Source organism: Artemia sp. Qi Xiang Cuo, chromosome 12, assembly GCF_049724085.1.
Source record: "Artemia sp. Qi Xiang Cuo chromosome 12, ASM4972408v1, whole genome shotgun sequence".
Classification (NCBI taxonomy): Eukaryota; Metazoa; Arthropoda; class Branchiopoda; order Anostraca; family Artemiidae; genus Artemia; species Artemia sp. Qi Xiang Cuo.
In genome coordinates, this window is record NC_142805.1 from 10,313,747 (window position 1) to 10,333,056 (window position 19,310).

The 19,310-nt window shown below is 33.5% G+C and overlaps 1 protein-coding gene across 3 annotated transcripts in view; it reads right to left on the minus strand.

Annotated features, from left to right (window-relative positions):
* Positions 1–19,310, minus strand: part of zormin (spectrin and immunoglobulin domain-containing protein zormin) — a 168,240-nt gene that overhangs the window by 16,091 nt on the left and 132,839 nt on the right. For all 3 annotated transcript variants that reach the window (XM_089097975.1, XM_089097974.1, XM_089097976.1), the window contains exons 12-15: positions 12,768–13,076; positions 10,205–10,405; positions 8,641–8,901; positions 1,387–1,890 (exon numbers count right to left, since the gene is read on the minus strand). In XM_089097975.1, coding sequence (XP_088954101.1) covers positions 1,387–1,890; positions 8,641–8,901; positions 10,205–10,405; positions 12,768–13,076 — 1,275 coding nt within the window. The remainder of the gene's footprint in view (positions 1–1,386; positions 1,891–8,640; positions 8,902–10,204; positions 10,406–12,767; positions 13,077–19,310) is intronic.

A 19,310-nucleotide genomic window follows, 5' to 3' on the forward strand; every position in this document is an offset into this window, starting at 1 on the left:
CAAATTAAAAAATCTCTTGGATATAAAAGTCAATACTAATTTGAAAATTTCTAAAGTTACTTCAGGATGATTTAAACAGTTTGCGAAAGATTGTGTTTTTTGGCCATCTATCTGGGGATGAGCGAAAAGCCAGTCATGCCAGGAGTGGATAAGGAGAGGTCACCAGAAAGGAATTAAAAGAAATTAGAACTTCATGGGAGGTGCTAAAGAGTTAAGCTTTAAAGAGCTTGGGCGTGGAAGAGGAGAAAGTGCAGCAGTGTGATGCTTAGGTAGTTTGAGGTGGCAGGTAGCTGGATTGACTTGCTAGTAGTTGCAGCAGTAGCAGTCTCCGTTACATCTCCAGTTTATTGTTTCAGCCTACAGCCACTAGTTCTCAGCAAGTGAGTACTATTAACAATGTTAATAGTACTTTACTTTGTATCTTATCGTGTTATTTATTGACGAGTTTTCATAAATTTAATGTAACAATTGTTGGAAAAATTTCAGAACGTTGTTCAGGAAAATCGTTGATGCTTTTTGAGTATAAAGTTTTTGAGTAATGAAGGCTAGCAGCTTTCGTATTTCATTGTTTGTAATGATTTCTATAGTGTTTTATGTTTGAAATGCTCTTTATAATTTTTATTTTACTCTTTGAGGTCCCGTTTTTGGTTTTCTACCGAATTAGGAGGTTCCATCCTATCGTAAGTAACAAATTAATGTTAGTTCAGAATTCTGTTTTAATAGTATAAAAGACTAAGAATATTTAACAATGGTGATGGCAAATATAGCTCAAGCTACAGACTGAAACAACATTCAACGAGTTTTACAGCCTAGGAACTAAATGACACACATAGAGAAAGAGAGAGAGAGAGAGAGAGAGAGAGAGAGAGAGAGAGAGAGAGAGAGAGAGAGAGAGAGAGAGAGAGAGAGAGAGAGAGAGAGAGAGAGAGTGAGAGAGAGAGAGAGAGAGAGAGAGAGAGAGAGAGAGAGAGAGAGAGAAAGAGAGAGAGAGAGAAAGAGAGAGAGAAAGAGAGAGAAAGAGAGAGAGAGAGAGAGAGAGGTTTTTTTTACAGGGACAGACAGAAGCTATCACCCAGCCGTGCGGAAGCTGGAATTGAACCCCGAGACTCTTATTGCTAAGCAGAGCTTTCATTTACTTTGCTACCACTCGGTGAAATAAATACACAAATCGATAACTGTTCATCTAATGTCACTATATTTTTTTAAACAATGTATTGACAGAGTTATCTTCAAAGTTTCCGAATTAAAGAAGCAAATATCTTTTTTCACTAAATGCGATGTGAATAACTTTTCTAAAAAAAAAACAGGTTTTAGATACTATTACCAACCGCTAGATTATGTTTAGTCAACATATGACAACACCTAGACATGTCAACATTTTTATACCTATGGGATATGGTGAAACACTAGGCGATACAGACAAAGGACTGAAACTCTCTTCCCTTCCTGCTTCGTGCTCAGAACGATTAAAAAGCTTTCTTCGTTCTCTATAATATTTGGATGGAGCTCTTCTATCAATTGTGCTTTCAATTTCAGATATCTCAGATTCAGACATCGGCTCCCATTTAGCTGGCTTGGCGTGAGTTATCTTTCGAGGTTTAAAGCTCGGAATTTTTGGTTTTTCTATATCTGAAGCTTCGGATTCAGATGGAGATTTTTGTCTACTGGCTCTCTTTGAAGGAGGTGATTGCTTAGGCGATCTTCTTGGGGATGGTGTTTCCCTGCGAGGTGATTTTTCATGGATAACTGGGACCGGTATGTCGCCTTCTCTTTCTGAACTTTGAATTTTCTTTACCTTCTGTGATTCACCAGGCATAACAATTCCAAACTCGTAGCCAAAATCATATTTGAAATAGATAAGACCACTATCTGGATCAATATGTTTCGAGCCTAAAAAAGAGTTAACATATTTGAAGTAGATAAGACCACTATCTGGATCAATATGTTTCTAGCCTAAGAAAAGAGTTAACATATTTGAAGTAGATAAAACCACTATCTTGATCAATATGTTTCGAGCCTAAAAAAGAGTTAAAATATTTGTAGTAGATAAGACCACTATCTGGATCAATATGCTTCGAGCCTAAAAAAGAGTTAACATATTTGAAGTAGATAAGACCACTATCTGGATCAATCAGTTTCGAGCCTAAAAAAAGCGTTAACAAATTTGAAGTAGATAAGACCACTATCTGGATCAATATGTTTTGAGCCTAAAAAAGAATTAACATATTTGATGTAGATAAGACCACTATCTGGATCAATATTTTTCGAGCCTAAAAAAAGAGTTAGCATATTTGAAGTAGATAAGACCACTATCTGGATCAATATGTTTCAAGCCTAAAAGAAGAGTTAACATATTTGAAGTAGATAAGACCACTATCTTGATCAATATGTTTCGAACCTAAAAACGAGTTAATACATTTGAAGTAGATAAGACTACTATCTGGATCAATATGTTTCGAGCCTAAAAAAGAGTTAACATATTTGAAGTAGATAAGACAACTATCTGGATCAATATTTTTCGAGCCTAAAAAAAGAGTTAGCATATTTGAAGTAGATAAGACCACTATCTGGATCAATAAGTTTCAAGCCTAAAAAAGAGTTAACATATTTGAAGTAGATAAGACCACTATCTGGATCAATATGTAATGAGCCTAAAAAAGAGTTAAGATATTTGAAGTAGATAAGACCACTATCTTGATCAATATGTTATGAGCCTAAAAAAAGAGTTAAGATATTTGAAGTAGATAAGACCACTATCTGCATAAATATGTTTCGAGCCTAAAAAAAGATTTAATATATTTGAAGTAGATAAGACCACTATCTGGATCAATATGTTTCGAGCCTAAAAAACAGTTAACATCATTGTTACGGGATGGAATTTTGATCCCTTTTATGAGATATGCCATTTAGAAGGTTTCTACGGGTAAACAACTTCAGTTTTAAATTCGTATTGAAAAAGGAAAGAATTTAGGTTAAAATCTGAAACAGTTTAGAGACTTGAAAGTAATATTAGGTTGTCCAACCATGGTCATCTTTGTAGATGAGGGGTTCACAGCTTTACCTATTTGGTATACATATTATTGGTTCCTAATATGCCTTTTAGTTTATGGCAAATATTTTGTCAACATTTCCTTTGTTTCCGATACATTTGTGGACATAAATTGTCTCCCAACTATTGTACAACGAATATAAATAAAACAGAATTACAATGAAGTAATTTTGCCATTATTGCAGTGAAGAGTAGCTGAAGCAAAATGATTCTGGTAAGTTAGGGATAGATAAGCAAATAAATAAAATCAACAAATTATGAGAATCATTTCCAGCTTTACGTTCCCGAGATTTTTTTTCGAATCAACGCCACTTAAAATCAACTAATATTCACTTAATCAATGCTGAGGGAAAAAATTCATTTTTTTGTACTTTTTTAACAAATAGTCAAGATTAATGATTAATAAAAAAAAGAACTAAAATTCGGAATTCACCTTGACTTTCACTGAACAAGTAATATTGACTCCATAGCTTCAAAATCTAAGAAAGTAAGGTTGACGCCATATCAACATCATTTTGGTTTAATGGACCCCAGAAGAATAGCTTTGATAAATAACAATTGGTTAATGGCAATAAAATAAGCAAAAAACAACAGTTTGAAGTCATTTTGCCCTCCATTAATATCTAGGAAAACAGGGTTGACACACATACCTGCACATAGGGGGCAATATAGGTATCTCCCAACTATCATTGGTTAAAACCTTTTTTTAATTACCGTAGACAAAAACAAAACAAAAACAAATTTTTATCCAAATTTGGATAAAAATAAAATTACATGGGAACAATTGTGCCAATAACAATGCATTTCTTTCGTAAACTGTTACGCTGAGTTATGTTCAATTTTCATTCACCAATCTTTACGATTAACTATTCAAAATGAGGTATAAAAGGTATACACTTCGGTACGCACTTCGAATAGTTGTTTTGAATCTATATGATAGATCTGGTAAATTTATGTACTTATAGATCTATATGATAGATCTGGTAAATTTACTCTGGTAAATGTAATATCATCTTTGAAACTGAGGCAATCTTCTACAATGACATCCAGATACTTCACAATACCAGATCTATATGATAGATCTGGTAAATTTACTTGGGTAAATGTAGTATCATCTTTGAAACTAAGACACTCATCTACCTTGACACCCAGATACTTCACAATACCAGATCTATATGATAGATCTGGTAAATATACTCTGGTAAATGTAATATCATCTTTGAAACTAAGGCATTCATCTACCATGACACCCATATACTTCACAATACCATATCTATACGATAGATCTGGTAAATTTACTCTGGTAAATGTAATATCATCTTTGAAACTAAGGCCCTCATCTACCATGGCAGTCAGATGCTTCACAATACTTGTCAATTTGCTCTTTTCCCATACGTATAACATGAACATTGAATTCTTATGATTAACAGGCATTTTATTCACTCATATCCATCTTTTGATTATTACCATCCCTTGTTTTAAGCTATTTTTCAAATCAGTTTCTGTTTTCACAGCCATTGTTAACTGAGGATCATAAACAAATCTTGGAAGTATTGCCCGTACCTGGACCCCACTGTACCCAAGAGTTGACAGCTGTTTGATACATCCATTAACATCATTATTATATACAAGACATAATAGGAAACCCAGCACAAATCCTTCTGGCCACCATATTTTACTGCCATCTCATCAGACAAGATTGTACATTGATTTTATTTGATATTAAATAAAAAAAACAAGTTTTTTAAACTGAAAGTCAGGAGCGACATTAAAACTTAAAACGAACAGAAATTATTCCGTATATGGAAGGGGCTTTCCCCTCCCTCAACACCTCGCTCTTTACGCTAAAGTTTTTTATTGTTTTAAAAAATAAAGTTGTGAGACAGAGTCAAACTATAGCGTAAAGAGCGAGGCGTTGAGGGAGGGGAAAGCCCCTTCCATATACGGAATAATTTCTGTTCGTTTTAAGTTTTAATGTCGCTCCTTACTTTCAGTTTAAAAAACTTGTTTTTTGTATTTAATTTTTGAACGTTTTTGAATAAATGCAGGTTTTGATCTTGGCTCACCGTACATGAATAATTAAAACAAAATTTGCATATTAATTTAATGTTATTTGGTTAAATGGCTTTCTCGAAACTTGTTTAATTTTATTTACGAACGTTTTTATTGGTAATAAATATACGTAACTTACGAATTAACTTAAGTAACAAACTTCTATATTCATATATTTTTAATACGTATATTAGGGGGTTCGCCCCCTATTTAATACCTCGGTCTTTGCGCTAAAGTTCGAATTTTGTTCCAATTCTTTAAATATGACCCTTAATCACAAAGGCCGTTAATTGGAATAAATAGCTCTTATGAATGTAATAACAAATCTTTGGCTTAAAGAGCGAGTTATTGACTAGGGGGTGAACCCAATCATATATGTAATATTTTCTGTTCGTTTAAAGTTTTGATGTTGCTGCTGTTGCAGCTGAAAAACTTGTTTTTTTATATTTAGTTTCTGATGTTTTTTTAAATAATGTTGGGAAGTCCGGCATCCTCTTCATAGCAATGTCCCTTCCCCCATGAAAACTTACTTCATGGAAAGATCCTCCCACATAATCCCCGACCAACCCCCCCCCCACTACCAGAAACAATCTGCCCTGAAAACGTCTGTATACTTCCCAATAACTAATACTATATGTTAACATTTGGTAAAGTTCATAACTTTCAGCCCTCCCCCCGGGAACTTTGGGGTATTAAGTCATCCTAAAAGACATACTTATAATATTTTCGAACATGCTGAACAAAATGGCTATCTCAAAATTTTGATCGGGTGACTTTGGGAAAAAAATTAGCGTGGGAGGGGGCCTATTTGCCCTCCATTTTTTTTGTCACTTAAAAAGGGCACTAGAACTTTCAATTTCCGTTCTAATGAGCTCTCCCACGATATTCTAGGACTACTGGGTCGATACGATCACCCCTGGGAAAAAGAAAAAAAAAACAAAAAACAAATAAACACGCAACCGTGATCTTTCTTCTGGCAAAAAAAGCAAAATTCCATATTTTTGTATATAAGAGCTTGAAACCTCTGCGGTAGGGTTCTCTGATACGCTGAATATGATGGTGTGATTTTCATTAAGGTTATGTAATTTTTAGAGGGTCTTTCCCCTTTTTTTCGAAAATCAGCCAAATTTTCTCAGGCGCGTAACTTTTGATGGGTAGGACCAAACTTTATAAAACTTATATATTTGAAATCATCATTAAAATATAGTTCTTTTGATGTATCTATTTGTATCAAAATACCGTTTTCTAGAGTTTCGGTTACCATTGAGCCGGGTCGCTCCTTACTTACAGTTCGTTACCACGAACTGTTTGATATAAAATCAATCAATATTTATGAATGAATATAATCAATAAATATTTAGTATCATTTTACTTGATGAATAGTGAATTCTTGAGACGTTTATTAACTCTCTAGCAAGAGACATAAGGGAAACAACTAGTTTTTTTTAAGCAAAGTGAAGAGCACTATAAAAATGAAAACAAAAAAAAATAATCCTATTCATCAGAGGAACTACGTCCCCACAGGTATTCTCCTCTTTCTGCCAAAATGTGCATACTAATTATGCTCTCAATAAAGCATAAGATAAGCTTCTGGTGAACAAGTTAGGTGCTTTGATATATATATATATATATACTGATTTATACTCGCTTCATATTGTAATATCGTTTTGTATTCTCATTTGAGAAAACTTGGTTTCCTGTTTATGTCTGCTTTCTGCATCTTTTTCTGGGTTATCTTAAATATGAGGGGGGCTGCAAACCTTTCAGACCTAGTTAACTGGGCTAAATCTTGCATAACATGCTTCATAAAAGAAAATAAGCCATGAACAAGCTGTATCCACCGTCAAACAAGTTGGTAGATAGATTTGACATTTTATTTCACAGACGTAGATAATTTCGGAGACCACACTGCCTTTCCATGACGATAAAATAAAAGTTCTAAATAGGGTTTTGAACTTTTCAATTTTATTAATCAGTTTTACTACTGATGACGGTCACTGTGTATGTGACCGAAATATCTGGTATTTTTTTGAATTTCTATGCACTGTCTATTAAAAAGGATTTTATCCCTATTTTGAACGTTTATTTTATTTCATAGTAAACATATTTCTGCATTAAGAATGGAGCTATCATTCCATCAGCCCCCCCTTCCATACTTAGTTCAAATACATTCGTACAAATAAAGGAAGGTTAGGAATTAAATTCTCTTTCATATTGAACTGAAGGATCTTTTATGATAAATAAAAAAATCTGACCCAAAGACAATATTTATCTGATGTCAGGCACCACGTTCACCCACAAAAAGATCCACTGACCTCCCGTTTGAAATTAAGTATAAAAACTATTGAATATTATATGACAGTAAGCAATTTTACAAGTACAATCTGTGTAATAAATATTCATTTCGTATAGTAAATCGAAAAGATGAGTCTTTTTTGATCAAAAATTTTCTAACTTTGGACGGTATTTTAATCTAGGATGCAGTTTAAACCCATCAGGCAGATGGGTAGGTTTCTCCCATACCTCAATCCTCCTATGGGAAGAAAGACCTATGTCATATTTTATGGTCTTTCTTTGTGTTTCTGTTTGAAATAGCCATAACAAATTTGCGCAGCGGATTTTGAGCCAAATTCAAATACTGTTGAATCTTGTCTGTAGGCTTGTGGCTATTAAAATAACAATATGCAGTGAATCTAATTAGTTATAAATTTAAAATAGCCATGTTCAGACAATATTAGGCATGCTTTGAATCAGCCATAAAAAATTTGTGCATTGGATATTGAGCCAAATTCAAATATTGTCGAATCTTGTCTGTAGGCTTGTGGCCATTAAAGTAGCCATTTTCAGTGAATCAAATTAGTCATGAATTTAAAATAGCAATGTGCAGACAATATAGGACATGCTTTGAAATAGCCATAAGAAATTTGTGCAGTGGATAGTGAGCAAAATTAAAATGCTCTTGAATCTCGTCTGTACGCTATTGGCTAGTAAAATTGCCATGTGCAGTGAATCTAATTACCCATGGATTTAAAACAGCCCAGACAATATTGGGCATGCTTTGAAATAGCCATAAAAAATTTGTGAAGTGGATATTGAGCCAAATTCAAATACCGTCGAACCTTGTCTGCAGGCTTGTGGCTATTAAAATAGCCATGTGCACTGAATCTAATTAGTCACAAATTTTAAATAGCAATGTACAGACAATATCGAACATGATTTGAAATAGCCATAAAAAATTTGTGCTGTGGATATTAAGCCAAATTAAAATGCTCTTGAATCTTGTCTGTAGGCTTTTGGCTATTAAAACTGCCATGTGCAGTGAATCTAATTAGCCATGGACTTAAAATAGCTCTGTACAGACAATATCGAGCATGATTTGAAACAATCCGTAGAATATTTGTGCAATGGATACTGAACCAAATTTAAATACTCTTGAATATTGTCTGTAGGTTTTTGGCTATTTAAATAGCCATGTGCAGTGGATCTAATTAGACATGGATTTAAAATAGCCATGTGCAGACGATATTGGGCATACTTACCGAATTCAGACACTCTAGATTCTTCTCTATAGGCTTGTGGCTCGTTAGAATCTTCAGTTGTATCAGAAGAAGCACCCAGGATCTTTACATTTGGAATATCAGAAAATTGGACTTGTTTCTGGTTCTCTCGATGCCCTGAGGAAGATGAGGGAAAAGGGCCTTTTGAAGCTGCCTTAATATCACCAGCAATCTGATTAGAGAATGTTTTTATTCGACCTCGAAAAGTTTCGGACATGTTATCAAACTGGTTGGCAACAAATGCTGGAAAGTAAAAAGGAAAACGCTATTAAAAAGGAAATACTTAAGTAAAAAGGAAAGTTAAAAAGTTACTTTCGTGAAGTAAAAAGGAATACTACAGGAGAGTAAAAATAAAAATACTCACTTCGATTCACTAGCTATAACAAATATTCCACAATTACATAGAGAGTTGGTCTAACTTGTAGTGTCCCAACAATTTCTTGATGGGGAGGAGGGTTTGTGAAAGTATAGCCTTAAAGTTTTGCCAATGTTTTTGTAGGTTATAATGTAAATCACCCAAACATTTTCTGATAGATTTCCAAAATTTCAGTGAATTCTTAAGCAATATTCCCAATAAATCACCAAGTTCTGATACATTTGACTGATTTTGACTGGCACAGCTTCGTGACACCAGTTAAAATTTGTCAAAGTTTCCTTGATGTTCTGGGGATATCTTTCCTGGGAAACCCAGGGCACAAATGTAAGAAAAGTCAACAAAATATTTAACATTTACGGTTACACTAAAATTCTCTCCCTGGCTACGTCACTGACACAGCTGGAGAGAGGACATGGGAAAAATGAGGAGGCCATATTTTACCCTAAAGCATGACATATTTTTCTGAGTATATAATGGCTATAAAAGACGTTTTCGACAGCTGAAAAAAACCCTCCCCCAAATAGAGTTGGGTCTCTCCCAAAATAATATCCAGTATATATTTGTGTCTGTAGTCAACTACTGTTGCCTATCTCTGACCATTTCTGAAAAATCAATCTAACTTAGTCTTGACTGAACTGAAAACATTGTCTATTTAGTGTAAAACATTTATTGCAGATATATCCTTAAGATAACATTACATAAAGGATTAGCTTAGTAACCATAGTACTTTATAGTAAGTAGTAGTTATAGTAAGTAATTGTAATAAGCAAGCGCAATAATAGCAAAAAAGGTAAAAAAAAGGTAAAGGATACGGCATTGGACTTTACAGTCCCTACCAACAGTGCTGATCTCCGTTTCTTGGCCCTCCAGCCGGGAAGTGCAATGGGAGTTGGGGGCCAACCATCCTGTGCTTTCGCACACCCTTCCTGTTTATCTTCCCAAGATTTCTCCAGGTAACAACTTAAAGCTGGGTAGACTCTGACACCTCTGAGCAGAGTCACGCCACTGACCCCCGTTCCAAACCAAATAATTGAGTAAACTAGGATTCGAACCCTCGTCCTCTCGGACAAAGTATCCTAAATCCAGCGCACCAATCCACTTGGCTAGGACGGCCTAGCCAAGTGGATAGTAGTAAGTTTAATTATATACGAATAGTTTAGTCATACTAACCTTTCCTTGTATCCAAAGGTTGTCCTGAGGCATAGCCAAACTCGGGAGGCTCTCCAGGTGTTAACTCTTCCTGAGGAGGAGGAGGTGGTGCTGTAAAAATTGGTCTGTTACCAGGGGCATTTGTATAGCTCACTTTGATTGGTATTTTGCCGGATGTAACTGACTCAATAAACGCATTTGAAGAGGCCTGAGAGTATCCCTCTGCGAAAAAGAGGGGAAAGAGTAATCAACAGATTGAAGATCACATTCTGCTAATGAAACAAGCAATTAAAAAATCATAATAATTAGAATAAAGAGTACGAAAAACTTATAAGAGTGAAAACTGGGATTAGAGACGAAAAGAAAAATCATTAACACCATCTAGCGTCTGTTGGTTTTGTTTCTTTTTTAGCCAATAATCTAAACTAGGGTATATGATAAGGTAAAGATAAAGAATACGGCATTGAATTTTACAGTTCCTACCGGCGGTGCAGATCTCCGTGGCTTGGCCCTTCGGCCAGGAAGTGCAACGGGTGGTTGGGGACCAACCATCTTCTGCTTTTGCACACCCTTCCTGTTTACCTTCTACAGATTTCTTCAGGTACCTATTTAAGGCTTGGTCGACTCTGGCTGAGCTTACAGAGTCACGCCACTGACCCCCGTCCTAAACCAAATAATTGGGTACACTAGGATTCAAACTCTCGTCCCCTTGGACAAAGGATCGTAAATCCAGCGCACCAGCCTGGATATGATACTTGTCTTTTAAGGTACGTTAAAATGTAAGGGATGTTAAAGAAAGCAAAATTCAGTCACCAGTAGGTCTATCAGCTCAAAGTCAACAAGATTAAACAAATGAAAATATAGAAAAACTAGTATAATATTTTAAATAAGACAGCGGACAAAAAACAACTCTTAATAATGAAAAATCCGAATATTTGGGCCTTAAATACGGAAGCCCTTATCGACGGGGAAAAACTATATATGTAAAAAAAAAACTAGCTTAAACAAAACATGAAAAACAAACAAAACACAAATGCTGCACAAAAAATAAAGAGAAAGACAAAAGGAAACTACCATTTAAATAAAATCCAATCTACTGAAAGATTCTATTGAAAAATAAGAAATAGTCTAGATACATAAGAAGGTCAGAAAATAAGATCCCACATTATTCAAAAAGCATTTTTGGTTTCATCTATTCTGATAAAATAATTTTTGTCACAGGAATTTCCATGGTGTCACATGGTAAAACTAAATTTCTTTATTCCGTACTCATGCCAAGGCTCATTTGATTTAAAGTCGAGGCAACACTTTGGTAATTTCTATACCAAAAAATCCAAAGGTATTCAAATTTGAGATACACATTACTAGTTTTGATATTCATGAAAATTAATAAGGTAATGCTGCTTATATGATGATTTTGACTAGTTTCAGGGCTCAGGAAAACTGAAATAACAACTCAGATGAGATGGTAGTTCTTCTATGCGCATATTGAAAAAAATTGAATACAAATCAATTTTTTGATTTATATTCAAAAATTGATTTATTATTCAAAAAATTTTAGAGGGTGGTTGATTTTCCACCCTCTCCCCATTCCCCAAGAGCCAAAAACGAAATGGTCAATCTGAACACTACCTTAAACAAGAGAGATGCCATTTTTTTTTTATTCCCTAGGTTCCTGCCAAGGGCGTATCTAGAATTTTTTTTTTTCGGCGGAAGGTATTTGTTTTGCTGGGGGGGGGGGCACATATTTTCAAAAAAAAGCATCAAAATCGCTTACATACATTTTTGGTACGTTTTTACGAGTCCCTCACAAACCCTCACAAATGAAACTCAGAGAGGAGAGAAAGTAACAAAACGAAAAATAAAATCAAAAAGGGTGAAAAAACGAGGATTTTGTCAGCCAGTGGCGAATCATGAAAATGACAAAATATAAGCAAATATTTCGACAAGGACCTCCGCCAAGTCGTCCTCAGTGCTAAACAAAAAACAACAAAAAAAAAACACGAAAATCTAACCTTTCGAAGTTTACCCTACAAAGACAGAACAGACACTGAATAAAAACCAGGCAGGAATCAATGAAAATGAATTTACCAAGATGATTGGGCAAGGATTTTTCGCCTTGCAATAGTTTTAGCTGGTCTACAATTTCGGTTTTCATTAGATATGCAAACAGGTTCTTTTACGTTATTTCGGGTGAAAATATTGATTGAGTCCTTCAAGATTAAACTGTCATAAATTGGGCTTAATGAAATATCTCCAGTATCTCTATTTATTACTAAATTTTGGTTTATATATTTTTTTTTATCTCAATTACCTCTTTAAAAGTTTGTGGTACGCCATTTACAGTTGATATTAAGGTTGCCTCGTCATACAGGGTTCAAACCCTGTATCCTCCCCTATATACGGCCTCAGGTACTGGGATCAGCAAGCTTCTATCCCGATTTTAGATGCCTTTAGGTTCAAAAATTAGCAAAGTGTAATTCTGATTTTTGACCCCAAAGAGTAAAGGTTCAGGTACAAAAGACCTGATTTTAATGAAACTAATGTTGCACCATCTCTAAATATTTGAAATCTCCGACCCTACCTTTCAACAGAAGTTCTTTCAGGTTTTTAACATCTTCATCAGTGATGACAGGTCTTGGTGGACCATCAAATACCGGTGGCTTGTCAAATACAGTTGGCGGAGTAGGAGAGCGCTGTTCAACCCGCTCAAGCTTTTTTTGTAGATCTGCAGATACTGGAGGCATTGCAACTTTTCGATAGGTTGGGTCTTCAGTATCTGAGCCTGCCGGCGTCCACTTTGGACGGAATCGTAGGTGTTCGATGTCGCTTTCGTAATCGCTTTCTCTTGATTCACCTTTAAGGAACTTCTTGGGAACTGGAGGTAGATTACCTTAAAGAGAAGAAAATGAAGAATTTTTAGCGTCAATGACGACAATAATCAGACTTATTGGTTTTTTGATGGGAAGATTTTTACAAAAAAACAGCAAAACAAAGATATAACTATTCTTTGCCAATATATACCTTGGAGAAGGTATTTCATCACGTCTTATATACATGATATTATTGACTTTGATCGAACAAAGTATATTGATCACCAACATAAAAAAAGACGAAGGACAGACAGAGTTGTGGTAAGCAAGGCCACATCCAGGGGGGCAGGTTACGAAGTTTAAGCCTTGCTCCGAAATTTTGGACTGACTCACAAAAACGTAACAAAAATGCATATAAATTTTTTTTGAAGCGTTTTCAAAGTTTTTCTTTGTAATCTATTCCTCCCCGCTCCCCAGAAAAACAATACCCCCTCCCGTACAAAATTATAAAAACGCCCTTAATGGTCAAAATCCATTTTGAAGAAGATCCAACTTATAGGAGGATCACGATCCAGAACCTACTGGATTCAGAGCCTAATAGATCTGAAACCTGCTCCTCTGGCCATGCGACTAAAAACATGTTTCGTTATATTTAGACACATAAAAGATTATGTAGAATTTTTCACTTTCTATATTTTCTTTTCAAGTTTTGTATATTTAGCGTAGAAAAAACCGAAAATCCTAGTTAAATCGGGAAGCCAACACAAAATAGGAGTTGAGTAAAACACATAGCAAACGTAACAAATATAGCGAACATAGCTAACATAGCATTTCGTAGACTACGCTACGAACGAAACATCATTATTTTTTTTTACGAACGGGATATATAACTAATGTAGGGGGTTGATATTAGAAACAAAATTTACAACACTGTTGTATATATACATTAAAAAAAATAATAAAAAGAATAAAGGGTAAAAATGCAGATCATAAAACTGCTAACCTCTTAACTCAGATAGTTTTTTTGCTATGGTAATAAAGCTTCAGGAATTGAGCTACTACCCAAATTAGACGCCGGGAAGAGCGTTAATTTTTTTTTTTCATTAACATTCATCAACATATTCATCAACAATAAACATAACAAAACCTGAAGCTAAGCTTGTTTAGTTAAATAATCATCCCACTAGGCCTATATATAAATCAGCAGATGAAAGGTTACGACAATTAAACACCAAAAACAAAACAAGAAACGACAAAAAAAAAAAAAAACATTTGGTACCTCCCATCATTGATCCATTAAATCAAAAAATATATATAATATATGTTATTTCCATATATATATGGAAATAACATATTCCCACCTATTTATTATGACCTAGACCAGGCGCGTGCACAAACATTTGTCGGAGGGGGAAGGGGGCAATAATGAAAAATTATATCATTAATAATTTGGCTACTTGTATGATATACCCCCGACCACTCAAGTTGTTCATTTATTGACGTATTGTAAAACCGTTTTTTTCATTAATTTCTTTCAGCTTACCGTGAGACAAGACACAGAGAAGTGACAGAATAGATGAAAAACATATAATTTGGGCTATATATTTGCACATTAGGGTGGGTGCGGGGGTAAAATATTTTGACAGTGTGAAGTTAGAAAACAATTCCTACAACATAATATGCGGAATAAGTGTACCTAACACATTAGGCACACAGACCCGCTATACTTTACCCCCACCCCCACCCACCTAATGTGCAAATATAAAGCCCAAATTTGCTTATAAAATATTATATTTTTATCATATTTATGTATATTTTATTAGGATTGAGCGTCCGAGAAACAGGTTCTACTTAGATGAAGAATATTAGGTCGGGGGTATATCATACAAGTACCATAATTTGAATAATAATTTCACAGAAATTCAAGGGAATCTAGAATTTCACGGAAAGAGCCCAGGCCCCAAGGCCAAACTTCCGTTCGTCCTTGACCTAGACCCTTCGCTATTTTATGTGTGATTTCTTGATCCTCTAGCAATTTTAGTATACGCAATACAATAATGTACGATTGAGAGTCTTCATTAATGCTGGTATACAATTTTATTTAATTTTGTTACGTCCCTATACGTTCTATATATTGCTATGAGTATAGTCCTTTTAATGAATTCTATGGGGCCCCCGTACCAAACAGGTTTCTGGTAGGTATAATCTGGTTTGGTAGGTATAATCTGGTTAGGTGGGTATAATCACATTGCCTATTCAAAGGTAGCGTGCAATTTAAACTGTATCAATTATTTTATTCCAGTTTTTCTAAACCAGTATTGTCTATAACTTAATTTACGTAGGTTAAATTTTCGGTGGTTAAGAAAGCGTAACGAGTAATTAAAGTATGAGAAATGGGATGCTATAATTAGAATGGTTTTAAGTTGAAAATTATGACGTAAAAATAACTCAGTTATTTGCTTGCGTGTATAGGAATTCCCATGTTATTTGCTTGCCTGTATTTTGTGTTAAATAAGTAGTTTTTCTATCTTTTAAAAGAGCTTTAAGGGGTTTGAGAGATTCAGTTGCCTAATTCCGTGTTGTTTTTCTTTACTTAGTGCTAATTAAAAAATAATTTTTTTTTTAAAAAAAGTAGTTTTTGTATCTTTAAAAAGATCTTTAAGGGGTTTGAGAGACTCTGTTTCCTGATTCCGTGTGGTTTTTATTTACTTAGTGCACATTAAAATAAAAGTTTTTTTTTTAAATAATTAGTTATTGTATATATTAAAAGAGCTTTACGAGGTTTGAGAGACTCTGTTGCCTGATTCCGTGTGGTTTTTATTTACTTGTTTCACATTAAAACTTAACTTTGTGTTTTAAATAAGTAGTTCTTGTATCTTTTAAAAGAGCTTTAAGGGGTTTGAGAGACTCTGTTGCCTGATTCCGTGTGGTTTTTCTTTACTTGTTTCCCATTAAAAACGAAATTTTTGTGTTAAATAATTAGTTCTTGTATCTTTTAAAAGAGCTTTGAGAGATTTGAGAGGCTCTGTTGTCTGATTCCGTGTGGTTTTTCTTTACTCAGTGCACATTAAAAACTAAATTTTTGTTTTAAATAAGTAGTTCTTGTATCTTTTAAAATAACTTTACGGGTTTTGAGAGACTCCGTTGCCTGATTCCGTGTGGTTTTTCTTTACTTGATACCCATTAAAAACAAAATTTAGGATTTCTGTTAAATAAATAATTATACATTTTAAAATAGCTTTACGGGATTTGAGAGACTCTGTAATGCAGTAGTTTTCAGTAAAGACACTCGATATCCTAAAAGTGTTTAATTCAAACTTCTTTAAAACTTCAAAATTTTTCAACTTTATTTATTTTTTTCTTTTTGTACATAGCTTAAAATGTCAAAATATGCTTACAGTTCTAACAATTGCGCTCTGTGATTGGTCAGAGACACGATGTGACTTTCCCACTGGTATTCTATGACCGGTTATTGACACTACTTAATCTATTGCATGTATTAAATCAGTATTTTTTACGCAGTGGAATGATAAACACATAAGTCATATCTTTAAAAAAAAAGGAAGATTGAGCATTTAATAAAGTGTGTTTACATAAAAAGGTTATTGTAGCATTGAATGCCGACAAAGAAAAGTATTTAAACTTTGAAACACGTACAGATGGTAGCACTATTGGAAATGTATGCATGCATTGTCATGACAGTAAGGAATTAAATTTCTTTGGAATACCGAAAAAATTCAATTATTATGTTGGTGGTTATGCGAGATTGAGATCTCCAGAGATGATTGCGCTCAAAGAGAATGCCAACATAAAAATAATCATTGATGATAGAGGACAACTCCTTGCTACTGTTGCAGGTAACACATTACCTCCTGATACATCCAATCGTCACCTTTCGGGTATTAGCATTCAACGAAAGATCAATAAAAGAAAGGCCTACTCTTCTACTAATATCGTAAGCCATATCGTGTCTACGTGCCGAAACTGTTACCTCTGTAAAAATAATGTGATAATAGACAGTGAAACTGCCAGAAAAATAAAAAGGGCATTGTCAGAAAATATCACTATGGAATATAAAGCTGAATCGATGAAAAACAAAGCAACTACAAACGTTAATGTCATTGATCAAACAGCCATTGAACCAAATAATACCAAAGACGAAAAGAATATTGAGCCTGTTGATGACACACCAGTAAAAATTGTTTGTGACTCAAAATGGAATAATGATTATTCTACTGATTACGAAATAAGAGAAGACAATAACTACAATATCAAGAGAGAACATGGTGAATTATTTTATGGAACAGATACAAAATGTCAAAAGTTAATCATTAATATTAATAATGCATCATAATATATTTTTTGTAATAATATTCTACATAACATTGTTTCATTAAAAATATATTATGCATTACATTGTTGTGTTCATTATTTTTAGAGTAAGCTAGCATATCAAATGTTTAGAATGTCGAATAAAACGTAGAAGATGTAAGAAAAGGAATTTGGATACATCTATTGTCAGACACATGGGATAATAGTGACAAAATCTTAGTATCAGAATGAACAAATTGTTTATCAACATTCGTTAATGGATATCTCATTATTAAAATATTGTAAGTAAGTAAGTAAGCAACAAACTCTTTCTTGAATTCACCTCTTTGTTACACAATACAGAAATTTAATTAAGGAAATTATGAAAAAAAAATTGTAAGTAAGTAACAAACTCTTTCTTGAAGTCACTTCTTGGATACACAATGCATAAATTTCATTTAAGAAATTATGAAAAATTGTAAGTAAGTACAAAATTCTTTCTTGAATTCACCTCCTGGATAAATAAAAAAGACATTTCATTCAAGAAATTATGACAAATTCATAGTAAGTAACAAACTCTTTCTAGAAGTCACCTCTTTGATACACAATGAAGAAATTTTAATGTTTCTTGAATTCACCTCATTGATAAATAAAAAAGACATTTCATTCAAGAAATTATTACAAAATTAATTGTAAGCAATAAACTCTTCCTCGAAGTCAATTCTTGGGTACACAATTCAGAAATTTCATTTAAGAAATTTTAAAAAAATTTAAGCAAGTAACAAACTCTTTCCTGAAGTCACCTCTTGGATACACAATGCAGAAACTTCATTTAAGAAACTATAGAAAAAATGTAAGTAAGTAAGTAACAAAGTCTTTCTTGAAGTCACCTCTTGGCTACGCAATACAGAAATTTCATTAAAGAAATCATGAAAAAATTCTAAGTAAGTAGTAAATTGTTTCTTGAATTCGCCTCCTGGGTAAATAAAAAAGACAGTTCATTAATGAAATTATGAAAAATTGTAAGTAAGAAGCAAATTCTTTCTTGAATTCACCTGCTGGATAAACAAAAAAGACATTTCGTTCAAGAAATTATGACAAAATTCCAAGTAGGTAACGAGCTCTTTATTGTTTTCATAACTTAGATAGACGAAGTAGAAATTTAATTCAAGAAACTATGAAAAAATTCTCAGTAAGTAACAATTTCTTTCTTGAAGTGAACTCTTGGATACACAATACGGAAATTTCATTTAAGAAATTATGAAAAAATTGTAAGCAAGTAACAAACTCTTTCCTGAAGTCACCTCTTGGATACACAATGCAGAAACTTCATTTAAGAAACTATGAAAAAGTTGCAAGTAAGTAACAAATTCTTTCTTGAAGTCACCTCTTGGATACACAATACAGAAATTTCATTAAAGAAATTATGAAAAAATTGAAAAGTAAGTAGCAAATTCCTTCTTGAATTCACCTGTTGGATAAACAAAAAGACATTTCGTTCAAGAAATTATGACAAAATTCTAAGTAAGTAACAAACTCTTAATTGTTTTCACGACTTAGATATACGATGTAGAAATTTAATTCAAGAAATTATGTAGAAATTCTAAGTAAGTAACAATTTCTTTCTTGAAGTCAACTCTTGGATACACAATAAGGAAATTTCATTCAATAAATTATGAAAATATTTGTAAGTAAGTAACAAACTCTTTTTGTTTCCACCTCTTGGATATACAGTACAGATACTTCATTCAAGAAATTATGAAAAAAATTGCAAGTAAGTAACTTTTTTTTCTCTTTATCAAAAATAATTTTCACTTAGCTAAACGATATAGAATTTAATTCAGAATAGTTTTATTAATTTCATTAAATTATGAAGAAATTGTAAGTTAGTAACACTAGCTTTCTTGAATTCGCTTCCTGGACACAATACAAATATTTAATTCAAGCAATCATAATAAAATTGCAAGTAAGTAATAAAGTCTTTATTGTTTTGACCTATTGGA